We start from the raw sequence: 21,587 nt of genomic DNA, 5'->3' as shown, positions 1-21,587 counted from the left end.
CGATATCAACAAATTATAAAATGAACGATACAAATAAACCAGCAAGTATGGTGGAGGTGCAGCAGGCTCTGCTGCGCCATCTGATCGAAGCTCAGAAAGTTAAGGATGTGTCGCAGCAGTTCTCTGTATTGGACAGCAACCACGAGCGCGTAAATTTTGTGCTTGAATTGGTCGAACAGTATCAGCTGTTCCCGCAATTTGTTGCGGATGAAAAAAATGAAGAAGCTTCTAATAAGTTGAGGCAAAAGGGGAATGAAATGTATAAGTTGCATTTTTATAAGCAAGCTATTGAATTTTATACGCAAAGTATCGCAATGGCAGAAGAGAAGACTGAAGCGTTTGCTGTAGCATTGGCCAACAGATCTGCAGTCTTGTTTGAAATTAAATTATATGCAGAATGTATACAGGTAAGAAATTTTACTAATTTATAACTTACAAAATATTTTTGTATCTAACTCATATTTCTGTGCAAGTTAGAATAGTAAAACGAGTAATATTGCAGAATCCGCGACTATAAGGAATATTTTTAGCGCATGCGTCAATTTGATTTTAAAAGATTTTATACCTCCTAGTTGCCAGGTTTCAGTTTTAATAAAATATGCAGAGACAAATGTTATTAAACAATCTATATGTAATTTATTTTGTTTTTCATGTATGACTTTTGTCATTTAGGTGGTTGAATTCTAAAAAAGATAAAATTTGACTAATCCTACACTATTACTTATATATTTCTTTGATAGTTTAATATCTAATTAAAATTTCATTATTAAATAAATTTTAAAAATATTTCATAATTAGGTAAATTTATAAAGGGGAATAATTTTTATAAAAAATAAAAGTCGAATAAGTATACTAAAATAATACCTTAATATAATATTAATAAAAAAATATATGGTAATTTTGCAGAATCCGCAACTCTAAGGGATACTTTTAGCGCATGCGTCAACTTAATTTGAAATCATCTGTTTTGGAGACTTTAGACAGCATAGTTGCCACATTTCATTTTTAACAAAATATGTGGTCATTTATGTGGTTGAATTCTAAAAAAGATAAAATTCGGCTAATTACTTTATTAATTAGTATATTAATTTTTTATTTACTCTATATTTTTTTGATAGTTTAACTATTTAATTAAAAGTTAAATAAATTCAAAAATGATTTAATAATTAGGTAAATTTACAAAGGGGAATGAATAATTATTATAAAAAAAATACATATAAAATTAATCAAAAATATATTTATATATTTTATAATAAAAAACAAAATCAATTAAAACAAAAAAAATCTATTCCACTGGATATTGCTGTCGGATACAATTTAAAATGCTCATCAACATATTATGGTTTTTAAATTTATTTCTCCATATGAACTCGTGGAGGTACGATGGAAATAAATCTTCCGAGGAACAGGTTTATGTAACTCGAAAAAAATTGCACAAATATAGTATAAAAATTATTAATAAATTGGAAATAAGTTAAAAAATAATAAAAATACATTTTTAATTATACAATTATCTATATAGTAAAATATATTAATTAATTAATGACCCATATCAATAAATTAGATTGTACTTACCAAAATAATAATAATAATAATAATAATAATGATATAATAATAATAAGTACAGCACATAAATAATCTATAAAGTAAGATAACTTAAAGAATGACTACCAATAAATTAATTAATTAATTATACTAAAGAAATAAAAGTATAATATTTTAAAAATGGAAATAATCTAAGTAAAATATATTAAATGAGCATACCAAGAAATTAAGAATGTAATTACCAACAGAACAGGGATAGTACATAAATCGTTTTTAAAAACACCACGAGAATACAACCTGTAAAGTATAATATTGTAATTAATGATCAATAATAATCAAATTAGAAGAAAGAATATACTTACCAAAAAAAAATGAAAAATATACACAATATTAACAATAATTCAACCACAAAGAATAATTACAATATTTTGACTGTTGCAAAGCAACAACACTGCTCTGTAAATTGTCCAAGAATATTATAAATATAATATTATATATAATACCAATTAATTAAGAATGTAATTACCAGTAGAATAAGAATAATACATTGTTTTTAGAAACACCACGGGACACCACCAACCTGTAATGTAAAATATTTTAATTAATGAGCAGCAATCATCAAATTAGAAGAAAGAATATACTTAGTAAAAAAAATTAATACACTATTTTAACAATAATTCAGTTACAAGGAACACAAAACATTTACAAAGAACAATTCGAATATTTTCACCGTTACAACGTGACAACATTGCACTGTAAACTGTTCAAGTGACTGACGACGCATGCGCTAAAAAATGTTCCCTAAAGTCGCGGATTTTGCAAGATTACCGAAAAACGTAATTTGAGCTAAAATTTATTAAAATTTTTGAATTCCCTGAAATATAGATTCATTGTTCTTTTTAAAAATGATTAATTGTATTATAAATAATACAATAATAATTTATTTAATATATTTATTGTAAAAATGAGAACGATTTTTAAATGTATAACAACTCTTTTCGACTCTTTGGGAAATCCCCATTGGGCGCATGCGTAAGTCTTAATTTGTTTAAGTGAGTTTAATAATATTTGCTTTGGCGTAAACCACTCCAAGAAATTAAGGCACCACACCAATAATAATTGATTATTATTAATAATTTCTGGAAACGGGAAACATAAATATATACTCTCTTTATATATTTTTTTAAATATAACTTTTATTTATAATCGTTACAAAAATTTTTAAAAAATATTGTTTTTCTAAAAAAATTAATTAAAAATTAATATTTTCAATTATCGAAAAAAAAATCAAATATTTTTTTTATCATATATTTATTATTTTACTTATATCAGAATATGAACAACAAATATGTAATTTATTAATTTTATTGTTTTGAGTGTTGTAAGAAATTATTTATATGGAAATTTTAAATATAGAATAAATTCGTATTATATTTAAATTTCGTTAAAAAAATTACGTTCTGGGTTAAAAAAGACATCTATTATATATATTTTTTCAATTATCCAAGTCAGTTTTAAATATTGCATTTTTTAATCTATATATATTTTTGTATTAAGTTAATACATGATATTTTAGTCTATTTTTAGATTCATTTTTCTTTTCAAAAATGATTAATTGTATAATAAATAATTATTATTTATAATTTATTTAATATACTCATTAAAAAATAAATTTTAAGCAATAAATTGTAAAAATGAAAATGATTTTAAGTGTATAAGAACTCTTTTCGTCAATTAGGGAAATCCTCATTGTGCTTAACTGCTGTGCGCATGCGCAAGCCTTCAGTTCTTTAAGTGAGTTTAATATTTGCTTTTGTGTAAACTACTCCAACAAATTAACACACCACACCAATAATATATTCTGAAGTCTGGAAAAATAAACATATACGCTCTTTGTATATTTATTTAAATATAGTTTTTATCTATAATCGTTACAAAAAGTCGTAAAAAATATTTTTCTAAAAAGATTAAAAATTAACAAAATTTTGTTTATAAAAAATAAAAATTTGAACTTAATTTTGGGTATTTCTACTTGTACTAAGAATGACATCCCCACATTTTGTATTTATACTCAAAATCTGGGTTCCCATTCCATTTTGGTCCAAATTCTTTTAAATTCCGAATAGAAGACGCTCCACATCCTCTAAATTATTCGGACAGTTACGATGGTAACATAAACGTCTTCCAAGAATGTCCCAGACACGTTCTATTGGGTTAAGGTCTGAACTGCGAGGTGCTAAGATAATTTTGGATAAAATGGACTGTATCTGGTCGTGCATTATCTTGCATTAGTAAAAAATTCGAACCAATAAAGGGTCATTTGGCACGACATGTTCTTCTAGAATATCCAAAATGTAACGTTCAGCATTAAGGTTCCCATTATTTATCACCACCAGGTCGGTACGGGATTTTAAAGAAAAGCCTCCCCACACTATAATTGAACCCCCACCAAAAAAGGTGGCATTTCCAAAGTTACATTGAGCGTATCAGTTTAATATTTTGTTCTAATTTACCAGAATTAGTATATTTCAAACGACGCTGTTTCAAAGTTAATACAATCAGTGTACTGTTTACTTAAATAAAAAAATGTATTTAAAAAATTATAAGTAGTACGTTAATTTCGTGGAGGAGTGTATATATAAAATACATAAAGTTGTTAAAATTATAATTTTAATAATTTTCAGGATATAAATATAGCATTGGAAAACGGATATCCGGAGAACTTGAAGTCAAAAATTCTTCAAAGAAAAGAAAAGGCTGAGAGCCTCAAGGAAACACAAAGGACACGTCAATATTACGAAAACGTACCTGTCATTGAATTATCTGCCAAAAATGCTAACATTTCTTGTGCATCTGATGCTATTGAAATAAAATTTACACCTGAGTTGGGCAGACACATTGTAGCCAAACGTGATGTATTCCCAGGAGAAGTGTTGGCGGTAGAAACACCTTTTTGTCAAGTATTGTTGGACGAAAAATGGATACATTGCCATCACTGCTTTCAAATATGCTACAATTTATTGCCTTGCAAGATATGTACCACCGCCTTGTTTTGCAGTAAAGTTTGCGAAGAAGCTGCGGAAGTATACCACCGATATGAATGCCCAATTTCAGCCATGAAGAATACCTTGCAATTAGACAAATTAAAGTTAATAGCCCTACGCATTGCTTTACAAGCAAAAAGTGAATTTCACAACATTTGGAATGAAACAGAAGAAAATGGACAAGTTTACATGTCTAACAGATACAAAGAAATCCACGAGTTAGTCGGAAACACGAAACAAAGATCTGTATCAGACCTTTTTGAAAGATCCTTAACAGCATCACTCTTATTTCATTTAATTCACAACCACACTGATTTTTTTAAAGATTGTGATTCTGATATCAGTCAAACATCTTTCAAGGAAATCATTTTAAAAAATTTGCAAATTGGGCCTTGCAATTTTCATGAGATTTCTGAACTTGCTTCAAACGAAGAGGGCACTTACTTACCTCAAGAAATAGGAACTGGATGCTATTCATTTATGAGCATGTTTAATCACTCATGTAGTCCCAATGTTTCGAGGAATTGCTATGGCACTACAATAGTTTTGAGGTGCTTGGAGAGTATCAAAGAGGGAGAACAATGTTTTGATAATTACGGGTGAGTAAATTTAATAAACAACAAAATAACATACTTAACATAATGTACGTTTTTTTTTAGGTATCACTATGCACTTATGACTAAACCAGAGCGTCTACAGCATTTAAAGAACCAATATTTCTTCGACTGTAATTGTTTAGCTTGTGAAGAAAACTGGCCTCTGTACCAAGATCTTTCACTAGTAAAAGAAGGAGTGTACATTCCCTCTACTGATTTGGAGGATCTACAATTTGGCAACCGGGTCACCGCAAAGAAAGTTATAAAGGCACACCTGTCCAAATTGGAGGAGGTTGAAAAGTTTAAGCCCAGCAAAAATTTGGCAGAATTACAGGAAGTCATTAAACAATGTTACGCACTTATGGCTAATGTTCGTGGAACTGTTTAATTTTGTATTTATGTATTTATGTGTGTAAAGTTATAATAAATCAATGTGTAAAAATTAACTAAAATATTTGATTTTAAACATATTTTATAATATTATAATTTTACTAGTTAGTGACTGAACTAACTAAATTTTAGCCTTAAAGAGGGATCTTCCATAATTTATGTATATGCACTGAAAATTGCTGCCTTGATACATAAAATGTCCTAAAATTGAGTGCACAAAAATTAACCACATATTCTTGTCCTCAAAATAGGCCAATTCGACACAATTTATTCCTAAGAAAGATACAGGTCTTCAATGGTTGGTTACTAAATGTAGTTATCATGATATATCTATTAAACTAACAAAGATAGAATAATGAAATGATTACTATGATCAAAATGAAAGACCTAAAAATGAACAAAAAATTAAGTTTTATTAGAAAGATTCTAACAAAAAATACCTTAATGATATTAGAAAGAAATATAGACTTGAATGAATATATAATTAGTTTGTTTTGAATGATATTAAAATAGTCAGTAAGAACAACAAATCCTTTATACTACATTTAATTTGATTTTAAACATATTTTATAATCTTAATTTTGTAATTTTATCAAGAATGATATTGTGAGTAGAATTGACATTAGAAAATTGTTACATCACACATTTAAATATATTGTTAATAATGATTAATATAATATTAATTAATACTTATAAAATTTGTACTAGTTAGTGACTGAACTAAACAAATTTTAGCCTTAAAGAAGGCTTTTCCATAATTTACGTATATGCACTGAAAATTGCTGCTATGATAAACGCCTTAAACATGCCTTAAAATTGAGTGCACAGAAATTAACCACATATTCTTGTCCTCAAAATAGGTCAATTCGACACAATTTATTGCTAAGAAAGATACAGGCCTTCAATGATTTGTTACTAAATGTTGTTATCATGATATATCTAATAAATTAACAAAGATAGATTAAAGAAATGATGAATATGAACAAAATGAAAGACCTAAAGATGAACAAAAAATTAAGTTTTACCAGAAAGATTCTAACAAAAATACATTAATGATATAAGAAAGCAATAAAGACTTGAATGAACATAAAAATTTGTTTGTTTTGAGTATTATTAAATTAATCAGAAGCAACAACATATCATTTATGTTAATATTTACATTTAATTTGATTTTAAACATATTTTATAATGTTAATTTTGTAATTTTATCAAGAATGATATTGTGAGTAGAATTGACATTTGAAAATTATTACATCACACATTTAAATATAATGTTAATAATGATTAATATAATATTAATTAATACTCATATAATTTGTACTAGTTAGTGACTGAACTAATCAAATTTTAGCCTTAATTTCAAATTTCTCACCTATTTTTTATGTATTAGTCCAACGCTTACATTTTTATATTACGGCTCTGTTGCCTTTAGTAACATTTTATTTGTTTACTATTAGACACACTCACGTTTTTAACAAACAAAACAAAACCTGTTAACACCACTATACTCCCTATTAGTACTCCCATCTTTGGCAATTTTAAGTTATTAAACTAACATCAAACTAAACACCTTTATAAAATTGAATCGTCTTACTATAGATGACTCTGATGGTTGATAATTCTTAAAGTTTTTTAAATTTAATTTTTATTATAAAAGTTATTTAAAAAAATTATTCTTTAAATAAATAATTAATCAAATATTGTTTTTTAATACTAATAATATACTTGTATCCCGTCCTAATTCAACTTTGTAAAAACGATTTAACACTAATTTGACTATTTTTAAATGAACACAGTTACGAATTTTACTACCGGTGTATCAATTTAAGCACGTATTATTTTAACCGTCGTTTCATATATGGAAGACATTTTTTGTGTAGTGGATGAGATAACACTATTTCAAAATGATGATGGAGAGAAATGATATTGCATGCATCCATAAAGGGATATTGGCATTTGCCTGGGTTGCAGGAACTAGAGGTTGCAGAAAAATTAGGAAGAAAGATTTGAAGAGTATCAACGTTATTAAAACATGGTAAGAATTTATTCATTATTTTACATATAATTTAGTAATAAACATAATAAATAATAAAATATATAAAAGATAATGATACAACCACGGTTATTAAACGTAAACGAAAATTAAGTTATTAAATTAAATAATTAATTAATAAAATTAATTAATTAAATTAATTAAACGTAAATTATTAACGTAAACTATTCAGTATAAAGTTAATTGTAAATTCTTCATATTTTATGTATTTTTTCTGTGATAAACTCAGTAGCTTCAGTAGCTAATTTCAATAATTAGCAAGAAGTTATAATTTATTATTTTATATTAATATTTCTAATTACTTTTCAAAATATAATTTTCAGCGAATCTATTATGGAGTATATTACGTTACATTCAAGACTGCCAAATCAGAGCATGTCTTTACGATTAGCTTCAATCCTGGTTCATGGGGTTACCAAAATCTACAAAGAACATGTCGCCTCAACCATGGGTAAAAATTTACATTCCTTTGAAACTCCAATTTGTGAAGCCTTTTTAATATATTTTCAGGTGAAGTCGAAATAATGTTGGAATTCGGAATAACAGGGTAAGTCTTAATCATTTCCTACCTTCTCCAACTTTGTAATAATAATAATAATTATATATTTGTTGATAATGATAGCTCTGATGAAGTTGAAGAAAGATCCAAATTTAAATCAAGACGTGCGAAGAAAAATGTCACAATCGAAAACATCCCGGCACTGGAATACACCCAGTTCGACAACAACAATAATCTTCAAGAACCAGCACTGGAAGAACAGCTTCGTCTTCGGGCTGCACATGCGGAGGACATAACAATGAGAGAGGAACTTCCCAGAGAACAGGAAGAAGAGGAAATAGACAAAATTGGTACCATCGCACTACCTCCTCATATGCAGAATTTGAGGTATACATTACCAAAAATATATTCCTCAAATAAAATTGTGGTCTTTTTTAGTGTAAAGGAACTAATGAATATTGACTTGTCCACGTTCGACGAGGACCCGCCACAGGAGGTGTCGTTTTCCAGTGATGAACAAACATCTCCTAAGCAGATTGTTGCAGTGGCACAAATTTTAAGGGAGGCTGATCAATGGGATGAACATATTCCTGCAAGAACGTCGGCTCCTGGGGAATCTCCAAGGGGCGGTAGGAAATTATTTTGAACTCTAATTAAACTAGTCACAATGAAATCATTACTTACTAATAGTTACTTAACTTATACATATTTTTAATATCTCTGGAAAAACTAAAATCGTTGAAATTCATCATGAAATGGTTCAGAATAGACTCGTTTAATTCGTCAAAGACATTGTTCATCGTGCCGTGTCATAAACAACGTTGTTCTTGAAGAAGGGTCTGTAATGGTATGGGGTGGTGTAACTTCAAACTGACGTACAGCCCTTCACGTCTTCATGTACCCCAATAATTGATTCATTAATTCAATCAATGCCTCAACGTTGCGCCGAAATTCGAAGAAGTAGAGGAATAAATATAAATTATTTTTTGACATTTCATGTCATGTCACATTAATTTGAATATTAGTGTATATTTTCATTTTTGTTACGCCTACTATGATTGAATTCTGTAAAATTTATTATTCATTTATTTTATATTGGTATTAGTAATAAATGATCAAAGTTTTTGAAGTTTAGAGAGTAGTTTATTTTAAGTATTCTTTTACATTAGTCGTAGTTGAACCTTTGAAGGCCCAGGCCAAGCCACTTCTACATCCAGAGCTAATGATTGAAGAAGCATCGGGAAAATCATTTTCCTCATCCAGTTCGAAAGGAAAAGAACAATTTAAACCTTCTCAAGACTCCGAAAGAAAATCAGTTGATGAAACTGGGTCATCAGGTGTGGGAAGAATGTCTGGAAAATCGCAAGATGGATCTTTTACTTCTCCTAAAATATTTGTAAGTTATGTTCAAATTTATTTAAATAAATTTAGTGACTTTTTGTTTTATTTTTAGATACTACCGAAAAACCGTGTGACTTTTATGCATAATCGGAGTGTGACAATTAACAGAGTTAATTCTGTAAGTTTGTTAGTTTTGTATGTGTGTTATTCAATATTAATTACAAATGTTTATATTATAGATTCTAATAAGGGATCATACAAAATTTATCTTTAAAGTACACCAATCAAAGAAGCTTGATGTGGAGATTCGAAGTACTTCAATAAAATTCGACAACATGGAAGACGAAGAAACCTTTTCTGACAAAAATGATAACACTAAGTTTGTGGAATCTTGGTCCGTTCGTGAATCAAGGAGCCTCCCATCCATGATGGATGTTTTAAGAGGCGCAGGAGACTCACCAGATTCTTTTAGGCAATTAACTTATGTACAATCAAAATCACGTTCAACAATTTTGAGTGATTTGGAAACTGCGTCTCTTCATATTGATATTTCTTCTTCCAAACGGTAATATTTATCTTGTAGACTAAATTAAAAGAAGCTAACTATGTTTTTACTAGCTCTTTATCTGATAGAGAGTCTCAACATACTCCGTCGGAAAAAAGTGGATTGTCAGAAGAGCCAAAATTGGAAGCACTCCAGCCTATGACGTCATTAGATTCTCTATTAGAAGACACCCAACCTTTGTTGCCAATAGACCCACCGTTGAAGATTCGGAGGTTGTCTTCAATTGAGCCAGTACTAGTAGATACCCAACCTATAGTACAATGCGAATCAACCTTAGAAACGACTCAGCCTATTTTGGCTCAACCGACTTTGCCGGACGTTCCATCACCCAAAAAGTCCCCACCTGTTGACGTCACTAACAGTCAAGATGCTTTTAAAATTATAGAAAATAGGTATAATGGAATATTTATTAATGAAATCTTTTTTAATAAAAGTTGTTTTTAGGCAAATGCACATTGTTGACGTGGTAAAAGATTCTGACAAAAGTCTCACAATAGAAGATGTAGTTGAGAAGCCCCTTACCAAATTAAATGTTGCTAGAGCCTTTGGTGATTTGCTATCCTTATCTAAAAGGAAGTATGTTAAATTAGTAACAGATGAAAATCTTAATCTGCAGACTATTGAAAAAGGGGCTAAGCTCACTTAAGTGAGAATTTTGTAGCAAATTTAGTTCTTTATATAAGTTTGCATGTTTAGATAATATAATAAATATAGTTTTAAGTTTAGTGAGTTTTAGTTAGTGATTGGCATAATATTTTGTAATGTAATTTTACAATTAACTTTAATTATAGTTTAAGTAATTTTAAAATGTAATTCTTTGTAATAAAATGAATATTTTATATTTTTTATATTTTTATTTTGGGACTGTGATAATTTTTTGAAATTTATTATTTTCCAAAACCATATTAACAGTGCAGAGATCATAAGTAAAGCAACCAAACCGTATATTCAATTCAGTTGTTTTTATAATTTATTTCAGAAATGGGTTTTCCACCTTGTTTCAGTGCTTTCTCTACAAATACAAAAAGTTTATATAATTTACATTTCGGTCTACTTGTGAATGTGATGGTTTCAGTTTTAAAATATATATATTTACTTGCACTATTTATCAATTATTATTTCGAAAAATATCTGTGGTACTAAGAAAGCTATATACTGGGGAGAAAGCTTAATATATTACCTTAATCAAATGGTGGTTAAAAACGGATGCCCTATTGTTCTGTGGTCAATTATGTATAATCTCTACTTTTTAATTTGGTACTCAATGTATTTTGTAATTGGTGTAATCTTGATTTTAAAATTTATTTCACAAATGGGGTTCCACTTTATTTTAATATTTTCTCTACACATAAAACATGTTTAAATGATTTACATTTTTGTCTACTTGTAATGTTGATTTTATAATTTATTTTAGAAATGAGTTTACTATTTTGTTTTAGTGTTTTCTCTAAATATACTTCAAGTTTGGATTATTTACATTTCTGTCTACATGTGAATGTGATGGTTTCAGTTTTAAAATTTGTTTATTTACTTGCGCTATTTATCAATTATTATTGTGAAAAATATTTATGGTACCAAGAAAGCTATATACTGGAGAGAAAGCTTAATATACTACCTTAATCAAATGGTGGTTAAAAACGGATGCCATATTGTTCTGTGGTCAATTATGTATAATCTTTACTTTTTAATTTGGTGCTCAATGTACTTTGTAATTGGTGTAATGTTGATTTTATAATTTATTTCAGAAATGGGTTTCCCACTTTGTTTTAGTGTTTTCTCTATATATACAACAAGTTTGGATGATTTTCATTTATGTCAACTTGTGAATGTGATGGTGTGAGTTTTAAAATTTCTTTATTTACTTGCACTATTTATCAATTATTATTTCGAAAAATATTTGTAGTACCATGAAAGTTATATACTGGAGAGAAAGCTTAATATATTACCTTAATCAAATGGTGGTTGAAAACGTATACCATATTGTTCTGTGGTCAATTACGTATAATCTTTACTTTTTAATTTGGTGCTCAACGTATTTGCTAATTGGTGTAATGTTGATATTATAATTTATTTCTGAAATGAGTTTCCTACGTTGTTTTAGTGTTTTCTCTACATATACAACAAGTTTGGATGATTTACATTTCTGTCCACTTGTGAATGTGATGGTTTTGTTTTTAATTTTTTTTATTTACTTGCACTATTTATCAATTATTATTTCGAAAATATCTGTGGTATTAAGAAAGCTATGTACTGGAGAGAAAGCTTAATATGTCACCTTAACCAAATGGTGGTTAAAAACGGATGCCATATTGTTCTGTGGTCAATTATGTATAATTTTTACTTTTTAATTTGGTGCTCAATGTATTTTATAATTGGTGTAATGTTGATTATATAATTTATTTTAGAAATGAGTTTACAACTTCGTTTTAGTGTTTTCTCTACATATACAACAAGTTTGGATGATTTACATATATGTCCACTTGTGAATGGGATGGTTTTAATTTTAAAACTTGTTTATTTACTTGCACTATTTATCAATTATTATTTCGAAAAATATTTGTGGTACCAAGAAAGCTATATATTGGAGAGAAAGCTTAATATATTACCTTAACCAAATGGTGGTTGAAAACGGATGCCATATTGTTCTGTGGTCAATTATGCATAATCTTTACTTTTTAATTTGGTGCTCAAAGTATTTTGTAATTGGTATAATGTTGACTTTATAATTTATTTCAGAAATGGGTTTCCCACTTTGTTTTAGTGTTTTCTTTACATATACAACATGTTTGGATAATTTACATTTCTGTCAACTTATGAATGTGATGGTTTGAGTTTTAAAATTTCTTTATTTACTTGCACTATTTATCAACTAGTATTTCGAAAAATATTTGTAGTACCATGAAAGTTATATACTGGAGAGAAAGCTTAATATATTACCTTAATCAAATGGTGGTTAAAAATGGATGCCATGATGTTCTGTGGTTAATTATGTATAATCTTTACTTTTTAATTTGGTGCTCAATGTATTTTGTAATTAGTGTAATGTTGATTTTATAATTTATTTCAGAAATGGGTTTCCTATTTTGTTTTACATATACAATAAGTTTGGATGATTTACATTTCTGTCTACTTGTAAGTGTGATGGTTTTAGTTTTAAAATTTGTTTATTTACTTGCACTATTTATCAATTATTATTTCGAAAAATATTTGTGGCACCAAGAAAGCTATATAGTGGAGAGAAAGCTTAGTATATTACCTTAACCAAATGGTGGTTAAAAACGGATGCCATATTGTTCTGTGGTTAATTATGTATAATATTTACTTTTTAATTTGTTGCTCAATATATTTTGTAATTGGTTTAATGTTGATTTTATAATTTATTTCAAAAATGGGTTTTCTACTTTCTTTTAGTGTTTCTCTACATATACAACATGTTTGAATGATTTAAATTTGTCTATTTGTGAATGTAATGGTTTTAGTTTTAAAATTTGTTTCATTACTTGCACTATTTATTTATCAAGTATTATTTCGAAAAATATTTGTGGTACTATGAAAGCTATATACTGGAGAGAAAGCTTAATATATTACTCTAACCAAATGGTGGTTAATTTAGTGCTCAATGTATTTTGTAATTGGTGTAATGTTAACGTAATATCGTATTGAATTATATATTATTGCATATTGTCCAACAGTTCGTTAAAAACCTTTTACCTGTACGTTTTTATCATGGAATTAATTTCATGAAGAAGGAGATGAACTTATTGTAGATGAAATTAAATTTCACCAATATTTTCGGATGAAATAGAGAAACAATATTCGTGGTTTCGTGTATGTTTAAGGTAAACTTATTTATTAGGTTATTTGTATACAGAAAATAAAATATAACTCTATTAAAAAAATAATGTTCTTATCTGTAATAATCTCCTTGCTGGGTAACTTTTAATTTATATTAACACTGGTTGCCACTACTCTTGTATTTGTTTAGCAGATAATGCTGCAACTTCAGCGTCAATAACTGCCTTAAATACTTTTGATTTTACTTCTATTTGTAAGTGTGGAGGTAGATTCTCTGTTGCATCTGCCATGCTCATAAAAAAACTTCTTAACGAATCTTTCGGTGTTTCTTCTCTATCATTCTTTTTGTTGTCCAAGTAATTCTGTAATACATCGAAAACAGATTTTCGAGTTTGTGGACGAGGTTTTGAATTAATCGACTCTGAAGTCGATGGGGTTGACGGTGAGGAACTTAAGTCTGACTGACTTTCGTCATCAGTTTCGATATTAATTTCTTGTTCAGCAGATTGGTTAAAACTTTCCTCTAAACTTGTAATTTGTGATTTTTCTGAAATTGAAGCGGATTAAAATATTTTGACTACAACTAATATTTTCAAACACATAAGAAATATGAAGAAACATTTCCTAATCATTTTTCCTCCCCTGAAGATGTAGTTTCTTCGCAAAATGAAATAACAAACAACGGATGTAGAAATACATAATTTTTAGTTAAAATATATAAATACTATTTCTTTAAATATATTGTAAATAAAAATAATATGTGATTTTTATAAAAATTTAATGTTTTTATATTTACCTGTTAAATTAATCTCCTCACTAATGTCCTTCCAGCAATTTTCCTTTATTTCATTGTTTGAATAATATCTGTTACTCATATCGTAAATTTCTCCTGACATCTTAAAATGGAACGAATGTCTGTCGAACTGATTGGGAAAATGAGTCGTCCTCATCTCTGAGGTTTTTGATATTTATATACAGGTAATATCATTTACTACCTAACCCTTACAATACAACTAATGCAATATGTTTACAAAACTATTACAATAGGAAAAACCAAATAAGTTTGGGTTTTCCGTTCTTTGTTATTTTCAAAACAATGGATCAAAAACAATTTCGTGTTTTACACTGATTGTTGATGGGAAAAATTACCGTTCAAGCGAAGCAATGGCTTGAAAAGTGTTGTGGGAACTCCGGTCCATCAGAAACAACAATAAAACGTTGGCTTGCTGACTTCTTACGTGGTCATAGAGACCCCGCAGTGGACGTCCAAATGAGGCGGTAACACCAGAAAAACTCCACAAAATCGTTTTGAATGATCGAAAAATGAAAGATGATATTATAAAGTTATCAAAAGAACTTGTTGGCTTTATATTGCATGAGCATTTTTATTATGAGAAAGCTGTGCTCAAAGTGGGTGCCTTGTTTGCTTAATGTTGATCAAAAACAAAAACAGTTTGATGATTCTGAGCAGTGTTTGGCCATGTTTCAACGTAACAAATAAGATTTTTTTTCGTCGATATGTGATAATGGATGAGACATGGATCGTTGCTCTTGATGGAGATTACCTTGATAAATATAGCTAATTTTGAACAAAAAAAACTGTGTTTTCTTTGTTAGGCCCGGGACTTTTCAGTCTATGTGCTAACATATTATACACACTTGGAAATACCGTATATGACGTCTTATCACAATAAAAAAGATATGGAGTATTAAAAACTTTTCCACAATTGACTCACACACGATCGGATAGTTTCTGAAACTGAAGAATGGGTAATGATGGCCCGAACACCCACATTTAAAAGTGCATCTGGAGAAATTCAGAACAAAATATTTATTGAAATTTAATATAATTGCTTGCTTAATAGTCAGTTAACATATTATCCTTCTAAATTTGTTTAAATATTAAGTATATTCTATTTTAAAGAATAAGAACATACAAAATTATTTTTTTAATATTAACGTTATGTTATGCCTCAGCGGAGCAGCCGCCACTGTCATACAATGGTTTTGCTAGCAAAGGACTTTACTAAGGGAATTAGTAATAGTGTCTGATGCATATAGACCAGCGAACAATGTAGGATCTAGATAGGATCCCGACTACAATGCAATAAGGACAAACATATCTACATGTTCAATCATAAATGGCTGGCTTCGTTGCTTTTTAGTTTAAATCACATATCACATGTCACACGACTCTTGATGGTGGAAAAATGTGATAAAAAGTTTGAATAAAGGAGGTTTTAATCTGACTAATTATATAATTATCTTACAGTTCACAGTTGGCTAGCAATAAATCCGCTGTATCATTTATTTGTGAAATACATAAACATCACTTGCAAAAATAAATTATATTTTATATAAAATGATACGGACTCATCTATATCTAAAACTTCCCATTAAAGTAATTTTAAAATATTTTATATTTGTGTATATTTAATTGGGTTGTACTACTTGCAGGTACAATTAACGGATCTGTTAAAAATCAATTATTAAATATTCATGATGATATTAATATGTTATGTCCACCTTATATGATGCTATCTTCGCCTCACGTGATGCCACCTTTCTTTTCCATTGTTAAAATGATTGTATAGAAAGTATTGTATTTTTTTAAACTATTTTTTATTTATTGACCTGTCGTTAATTGTCTATAATTACGACAAAAATTTATGTATGGTATATCTAGAATAGACATTTTAATAATATATAATTTTATACTCAAACGATCAAAGTTATAGGAAATCTGTCGGGTATATATTTTTTTACTTTTATCATCATTTTTCTTGAAACTACTTTTTTCAAGTTGGCATACACGATATTTCATGTTACACTGAACTGATTTGTTTCAAATTTGGTTTCAACATTCTTTATACATCCCTCTGTGGTATGAACTTTACTTATTTGAAAAGTTTGAGCCTAACTATTTTAAAAAAATTGAAATCGTTGAAAAAAAAAAACTCGAAAAACAATTTTTTTTAACCGGCCACTATTTCGTCATACCATAGCAACAACTAATTAATAATCCGTTGGCCTGTTTCAAATGAACAATTCGTTGGAATCGTGTACGCCAGGATACCCAAATTTGTATGGATTCTTAAAACATCAATAAATATAAGAAAAAAAATATTAGATAAAAAAACTTTTCTTGGTTTTATTTTTAGAGAGCTTGAAAAACGTCCTAAATTCATGTCTCTAGACATGTTTTTAAATTTGTATCGACATTGTTGTCATAGATATCTCAAAATTTGATCCAGATCATTTCTAACAAATCTGCTAAATTTGAATAAAATTGGTGGAAGAATATGACAAATATATTTATAATAATTATTATTTTTAAATTTGATAACTTGTACCTTAGAAATTTGATAAGAAATAATAAATAATAATTATTTATAAAAAATAAATTGAAAATTAAATTAACTAAATAAGTTGATTAGAAGTAAATACACTTAATTCTAGTTTATTTCATTGAAACATGCTTTTTAACCTTGTTTTGAATTAAATTTTTGTGAAAAACCTAACCTAACCTAAAAATACACATTTTTAATTTTTGATATAATATCTAGAATGAACTTTTTTAAATAATATATAATTTTATTATTCAAACGAAGCTAGAAAAGAAAAAATATGTATAAAAAAATAAGAGTCAAATAAGGACAATTTTGATTTGATATATATATGTAAAAAATACATATATCTTAAAACTTGACCAATATCCCCGGATCAACTTTACCTGATACATTTGTTCTATTTTTGAATGTGCTATACATCTGATACTTTTATCTAATTTTCTTGTATATTGTTCATATCTATCTGAAGCTGACGTCACTAATTTTATTAGTCATTTTGTACATCAGTGGTGAATTTGTAGAATTTTAGTAAAATTTTTAATATCCAATTTCCATCAGAAATTATTATAAAGTATATTTAAAAATTTAAATAACATTTTTTAAAAAATATTTCAATACATTTACTATTTATTTCTAATATTCTGGATATTCCAATAAAAGAATATCATTATTTACTTAAGTAAATAGTATATATCTATAGGTCGATATTCAATATATTGATCAGATGTTTAAATAATAATGGACTTTGAGTTGACATTTACTCATTAAATTAAATTTAGTTGGATTATAAACCACAACTATCTGGCAGAAACGTAAATATTACAGTGAATCTAATTCATAAATAAATCATAGATACGAGTTAAATGTTAACAATATTAATTTCATTTTTAGTACTTGAAATACTGCTTCGTAAATTATGTTTTCGTTTAAAAATAGTCCAATTGAACAAATGTCTCCACGAACATGATGAGTTGACTTTTTAGTTGTACACAGTGTGTCAGAAATAAAATTATGTGGCACCAAGAATTAATAAGTATTTATAAAATTATTCTTATGGAGGAAAGAGACATAATTTGTTTATGCAAAATAAAAAAGTACTACCCGATACATTTTTTAGGGTACTAAATACTTTAGTTTAGTGTTTATAATTGCAATTAAGTATTATTACAGAATTATATTAAATTGATCTATAGCTAATATTCAATTCATAATAAAATTCTTAGATATTATAATAGTTTAATAATATAGTGAAGTATTAAATTAATTTTAAAAATTACATATATGCTATATATAAGTTAAAAAGGTCAATTTTGAACGTGCACTTTAAAAACAATATATTAAAGTTATAAAGCAAATAAAAAAACATAGATATCTTAAAATTTGACCCATATATTAAACATGTTTGTAAAATAAAGCCTTTTCCTGACCAACTTTACATGATACGTCTGTTCTAATTTTGAATGGGTTATCCATGGTTAAAATTTGACTTCTATTCAGTCTCCTGTATATTGTTTGTATTTATCTGTAGTTTATTAACGACTTAATTAGAACTGAAAACACGAAACTGGTTTTAAAAGTCAATTTTGTAATTTTTTCAGAATTTGTGTGGAAAATTGAAAAATTTAAATAATATTTTATAAAAAATATTTTAATACATTCCTATTTATCAATAATATTGTGGATATTCCAATAAACGAATTCATTATTTACTTAAGTAAATAGTACATATCTATAGGTCAATATATTGATCAAATATTTAAATAATAATGTACTTTGAGTTCACATTTACTCATTAAATTAAATTTAGTTGGATTATAAACTAAACGATTTTAATGATATTTGGTGGAAACATAAATATTACAGTAAGTCTAGTTCATAAACAAATCACCAACGTATAACAATTAGATACGAGTTAACTGTTAACATAAAAAAATGGTAATTGCATTTTTAATAAGTAAGTTTATTAAACAACTCAAAGGTACACTTTTTGAAATACTGCCTCGTAAATTATATGTTTTTGTTTATTTATAAAATAATTTTTAGGAAAGTAAGAGAAATATTTTTTATACAAAATATAAAAGTACTACCTGATAGATTTTTGTAGATACTTTGGAGTAGTAGCTTTACAAAAATAAATGAATAAATAATTTTTTATAGAGAGCTATTTAAATTTATTTATAATTTGTTAGTATCATTACATATTAATATTAAATCGATTTATAGTTAATATTCAATTCGTAATAAAATTCTAAATAATATATTAAAGTATTAAATTAGAATATTAAATTAATTTTACAAAATACATATATGCTAATATAATTTTATTAATATAGATAACTAAATGAATATTAAAAAATAAAAACAAAAGTAAAATTGAAAATGGTTAGTATTTAAAAAGAATTAAAATACAAATGTGATTTCTCCAAGGGGCATTATTATATTTTTGAACGAAGCTAAATATGAAATAATAAAAATAAAGAAGGTGAATTTATTTTTGATTGTCTGAATTAAAAAGTATATCAAAAATAATCGAAAGCTGTGGCATACCATTTTTTTAACAATTGTTATTCACTAGGTAAATAAAAAAATCAATCAAATTTTGTGCCGTAACATTACTGCAGTAACCTGCCCTAAATTAGAATCAAATTGATGAAAGAATATAATACAATTAGTCTCTTTAAATTTGTCATTTTGTATTTTGAGAAATAAGAAAGAAATAATAAATAATACGATTATTTTTGAAAATTAAATCAAAAGTTTAGAGCATGTTTAGACACGAAATGTGGCCATATGGAATATCTTTTTTAGTTCTAAATATGCTGACTATAAGTAAACACACCAAATTCTACTTTATTTCATTGAAAGATGCTTTTTTATTGTTTTTTGATTTTTTTTTTGTGAAATTTACACAAATAATTTTTAATTTTTTTATAGTTTCTAGAATAGATTTTTTTAATAATACATAATTTTATTCTCGATGCGGAGTTGAATAAGAAAAATAAAATATAAATCAAAAAGTTAATTTTTATTTAATTTCCTGAATTAAAAAAATATATATAAATATATAACATAGATATCCAAAATTTAACCCATATCATGCAAAATTAGAATCAAATTGATGAAAGAATATATTAAATATGTTATTTATTCCGGACCAACTTTACATGATACAGATGTTCTATTTTTGAATGGGCTATACATGGTAAAAATCTGACACTTTTATTCAGTCTCCTATATATCTAAAATTGACTCATATCATTGAAGGTGAAGGAATATATTAAATATGTTTGTAAAATAAATCCTTTTCCGGATCAACTTTATACATTTGTTCTATTTTTGAATGGGCTATACATGGTTAAAATCTGACACTTTTATTCAATCTCCTATATATCTAAAATTGACCCATATCATTAGTAACATACCATACAAAATTAAAATTAAATTGCTGGAGGAATATATTAAATATGTTTGTAAAATAAATCCTTTTCCGGACCAACTTTTTTTGATACATTTGTTCTATTTTTGAATGGGCTATACATGTTTAAAATCTGACACTTTTATTCAATCTCCTGTATACCTAAAATTGACCCATATCTTTAGTAACATACCATGCAAAATTAGAATCAAATTGGTGAAAGAATATATTAAATATATTTGTAAAATAAATCCTTTTCCCGACCAACTTTATACATCTGTTCTATTTTTGAATGGACTATGGTTAATATTTGACACTTACTCAGTCTTCTGTATATTGTTCATTGTAACTTATTATAGTTAGCGAAATATTTAATTAGAACTGATTATTAGTCATTTTTGTAAATTTCTAGAATTTGTGTGAAATATTTAATATACAGTTTCTATTAAAAATGTGTATACACTATATTTAAAAATTTAAATAACATTTTCTAAAAAATATTTCAATACATTTCTATCTATTTATCCCTAATATTCTGGATATTCCAATAAAATAAAATCATTATTTACTTAAGCAAATAGTACATATCTATAGATCAATATATTGATGAGATATATAAAAAATAATGCACTTTGAGTTGACATTTACTCATTAAACTAAATTTACTTGTATTATAAACTACACACATTTAATGATATTTGGAGGAAACATAAATATTACAGTAAGTCTAGTTCATAAACAAATCATCAACATATAACAATTAGGTACTAGTTAACTGTTAACATATAAAATGGTAATTGCATTTTTAGTATGTTAGTATGTAAGTTTATTTAACAATTCGAAGGTACACTTTTTGAAATACTGCCTCGTAAATTATATGTTTTCGTTTAAAAATAAAACGAATTGGAAGTCCAATTGGACAGATGTCGCCACGAACCTTGCGAGTTGAGTTTTTAGTTGTACACAGTGTGTCACAAATATAATTATGTGGCAC

At 27.0% G+C, this 21,587-nt stretch overlaps 3 protein-coding genes across 3 annotated transcripts; 2 read left to right on the top strand and 1 right to left on the bottom strand.

The window, feature by feature from the left end:
- Positions 1–20: 20 nt before the first annotated feature.
- Positions 21–5,631, top strand: LOC109602834 (SET and MYND domain-containing protein 4). Its single transcript, XM_020019284.2, has 3 exons — positions 21–407; positions 4,230–5,188; positions 5,249–5,631. The coding sequence occupies exons 1-3, from the start codon at positions 21–23 to the stop codon at positions 5,571–5,573; spliced, it is 1,671 nt and encodes a 556-aa protein (XP_019874843.2). The 3' UTR covers positions 5,574–5,631.
- A 2,276-nt stretch (positions 5,632–7,907) lies between these two features.
- LOC109602837 (uncharacterized) lies at positions 7,908–10,774 on the top strand. The gene is made up of 9 exons (XM_020019288.2): positions 7,908–8,079; positions 8,139–8,175; positions 8,251–8,514; positions 8,566–8,756; positions 9,297–9,523; positions 9,581–9,646; positions 9,708–10,033; positions 10,087–10,425; positions 10,478–10,774. The coding sequence occupies exons 1-9, from the start codon at positions 7,962–7,964 to the stop codon at positions 10,677–10,679; spliced, it is 1,770 nt and encodes a 589-aa protein (XP_019874847.2). The 5' UTR covers positions 7,908–7,961; the 3' UTR covers positions 10,680–10,774.
- A 3,224-nt stretch (positions 10,775–13,998) lies between these two features.
- LOC126264622 (uncharacterized) lies at positions 13,999–14,857 on the bottom strand. The gene is made up of 2 exons (XM_049963208.1): positions 14,625–14,857; positions 13,999–14,375 (listed from the first exon to the last, which is right to left on the bottom strand). Exons 1-2 carry the CDS (start codon positions 14,776–14,778, stop codon positions 13,999–14,001), a joined length of 531 nt encoding a protein of 176 aa, XP_049819165.1. The 5' UTR covers positions 14,779–14,857.
- Positions 14,858–21,587: the final 6,730 nt, after the last annotated feature.

Source organism: Aethina tumida, chromosome 2, assembly GCF_024364675.1.
Source record: "Aethina tumida isolate Nest 87 chromosome 2, icAetTumi1.1, whole genome shotgun sequence".
NCBI classification, from domain to species: domain Eukaryota; kingdom Metazoa; phylum Arthropoda; class Insecta; order Coleoptera; family Nitidulidae; genus Aethina; species Aethina tumida.
The sequence above is the reverse complement of the archived record's forward strand: the minus strand, read 5'-3'. Positions and strand labels throughout refer to the sequence as shown.

Bases quoted from the DNA above. Each gene is read 5' to 3' on its own strand.
- LOC126264622 (XM_049963208.1), bottom strand. From the start codon at position 14,778: ATGAGGACGACTCATTTTCCCAATCAGTTCGACAGACATTCGTTCCAT. The intron at 14,376-14,624 runs GTAAATATAAAA...CTTCAATTTCAG, and splicing joins TGAGGAGATTAATTTAACAG to AAAAATCACAAATTACAAGT.
- LOC109602834 (XM_020019284.2), top strand. From the start codon at position 21: ATGAACGATACAAATAAACCAGCAAGTATGGTGGAGGTGCAGCAGGCT. The intron at 408-4,229 runs GTAAGAAATTTT...AATAATTTTCAG, and splicing joins TATATGCAGAATGTATACAG to GATATAAATATAGCATTGGA. The intron at 5,189-5,248 runs GTGAGTAAATTT...GTTTTTTTTTAG, and splicing joins CAATGTTTTGATAATTACGG to GTATCACTATGCACTTATGA.
- LOC109602837 (XM_020019288.2), top strand. From the start codon at position 7,962: ATGGAGTATATTACGTTACATTCAAGACTGCCAAATCAGAGCATGTCT. The intron at 8,080-8,138 runs GTAAAAATTTAC...ATATATTTTCAG, and splicing joins ACATGTCGCCTCAACCATGG to GTGAAGTCGAAATAATGTTG. The intron at 10,426-10,477 runs GTATAATGGAAT...AGTTGTTTTTAG, and splicing joins TTTAAAATTATAGAAAATAG to GCAAATGCACATTGTTGACG.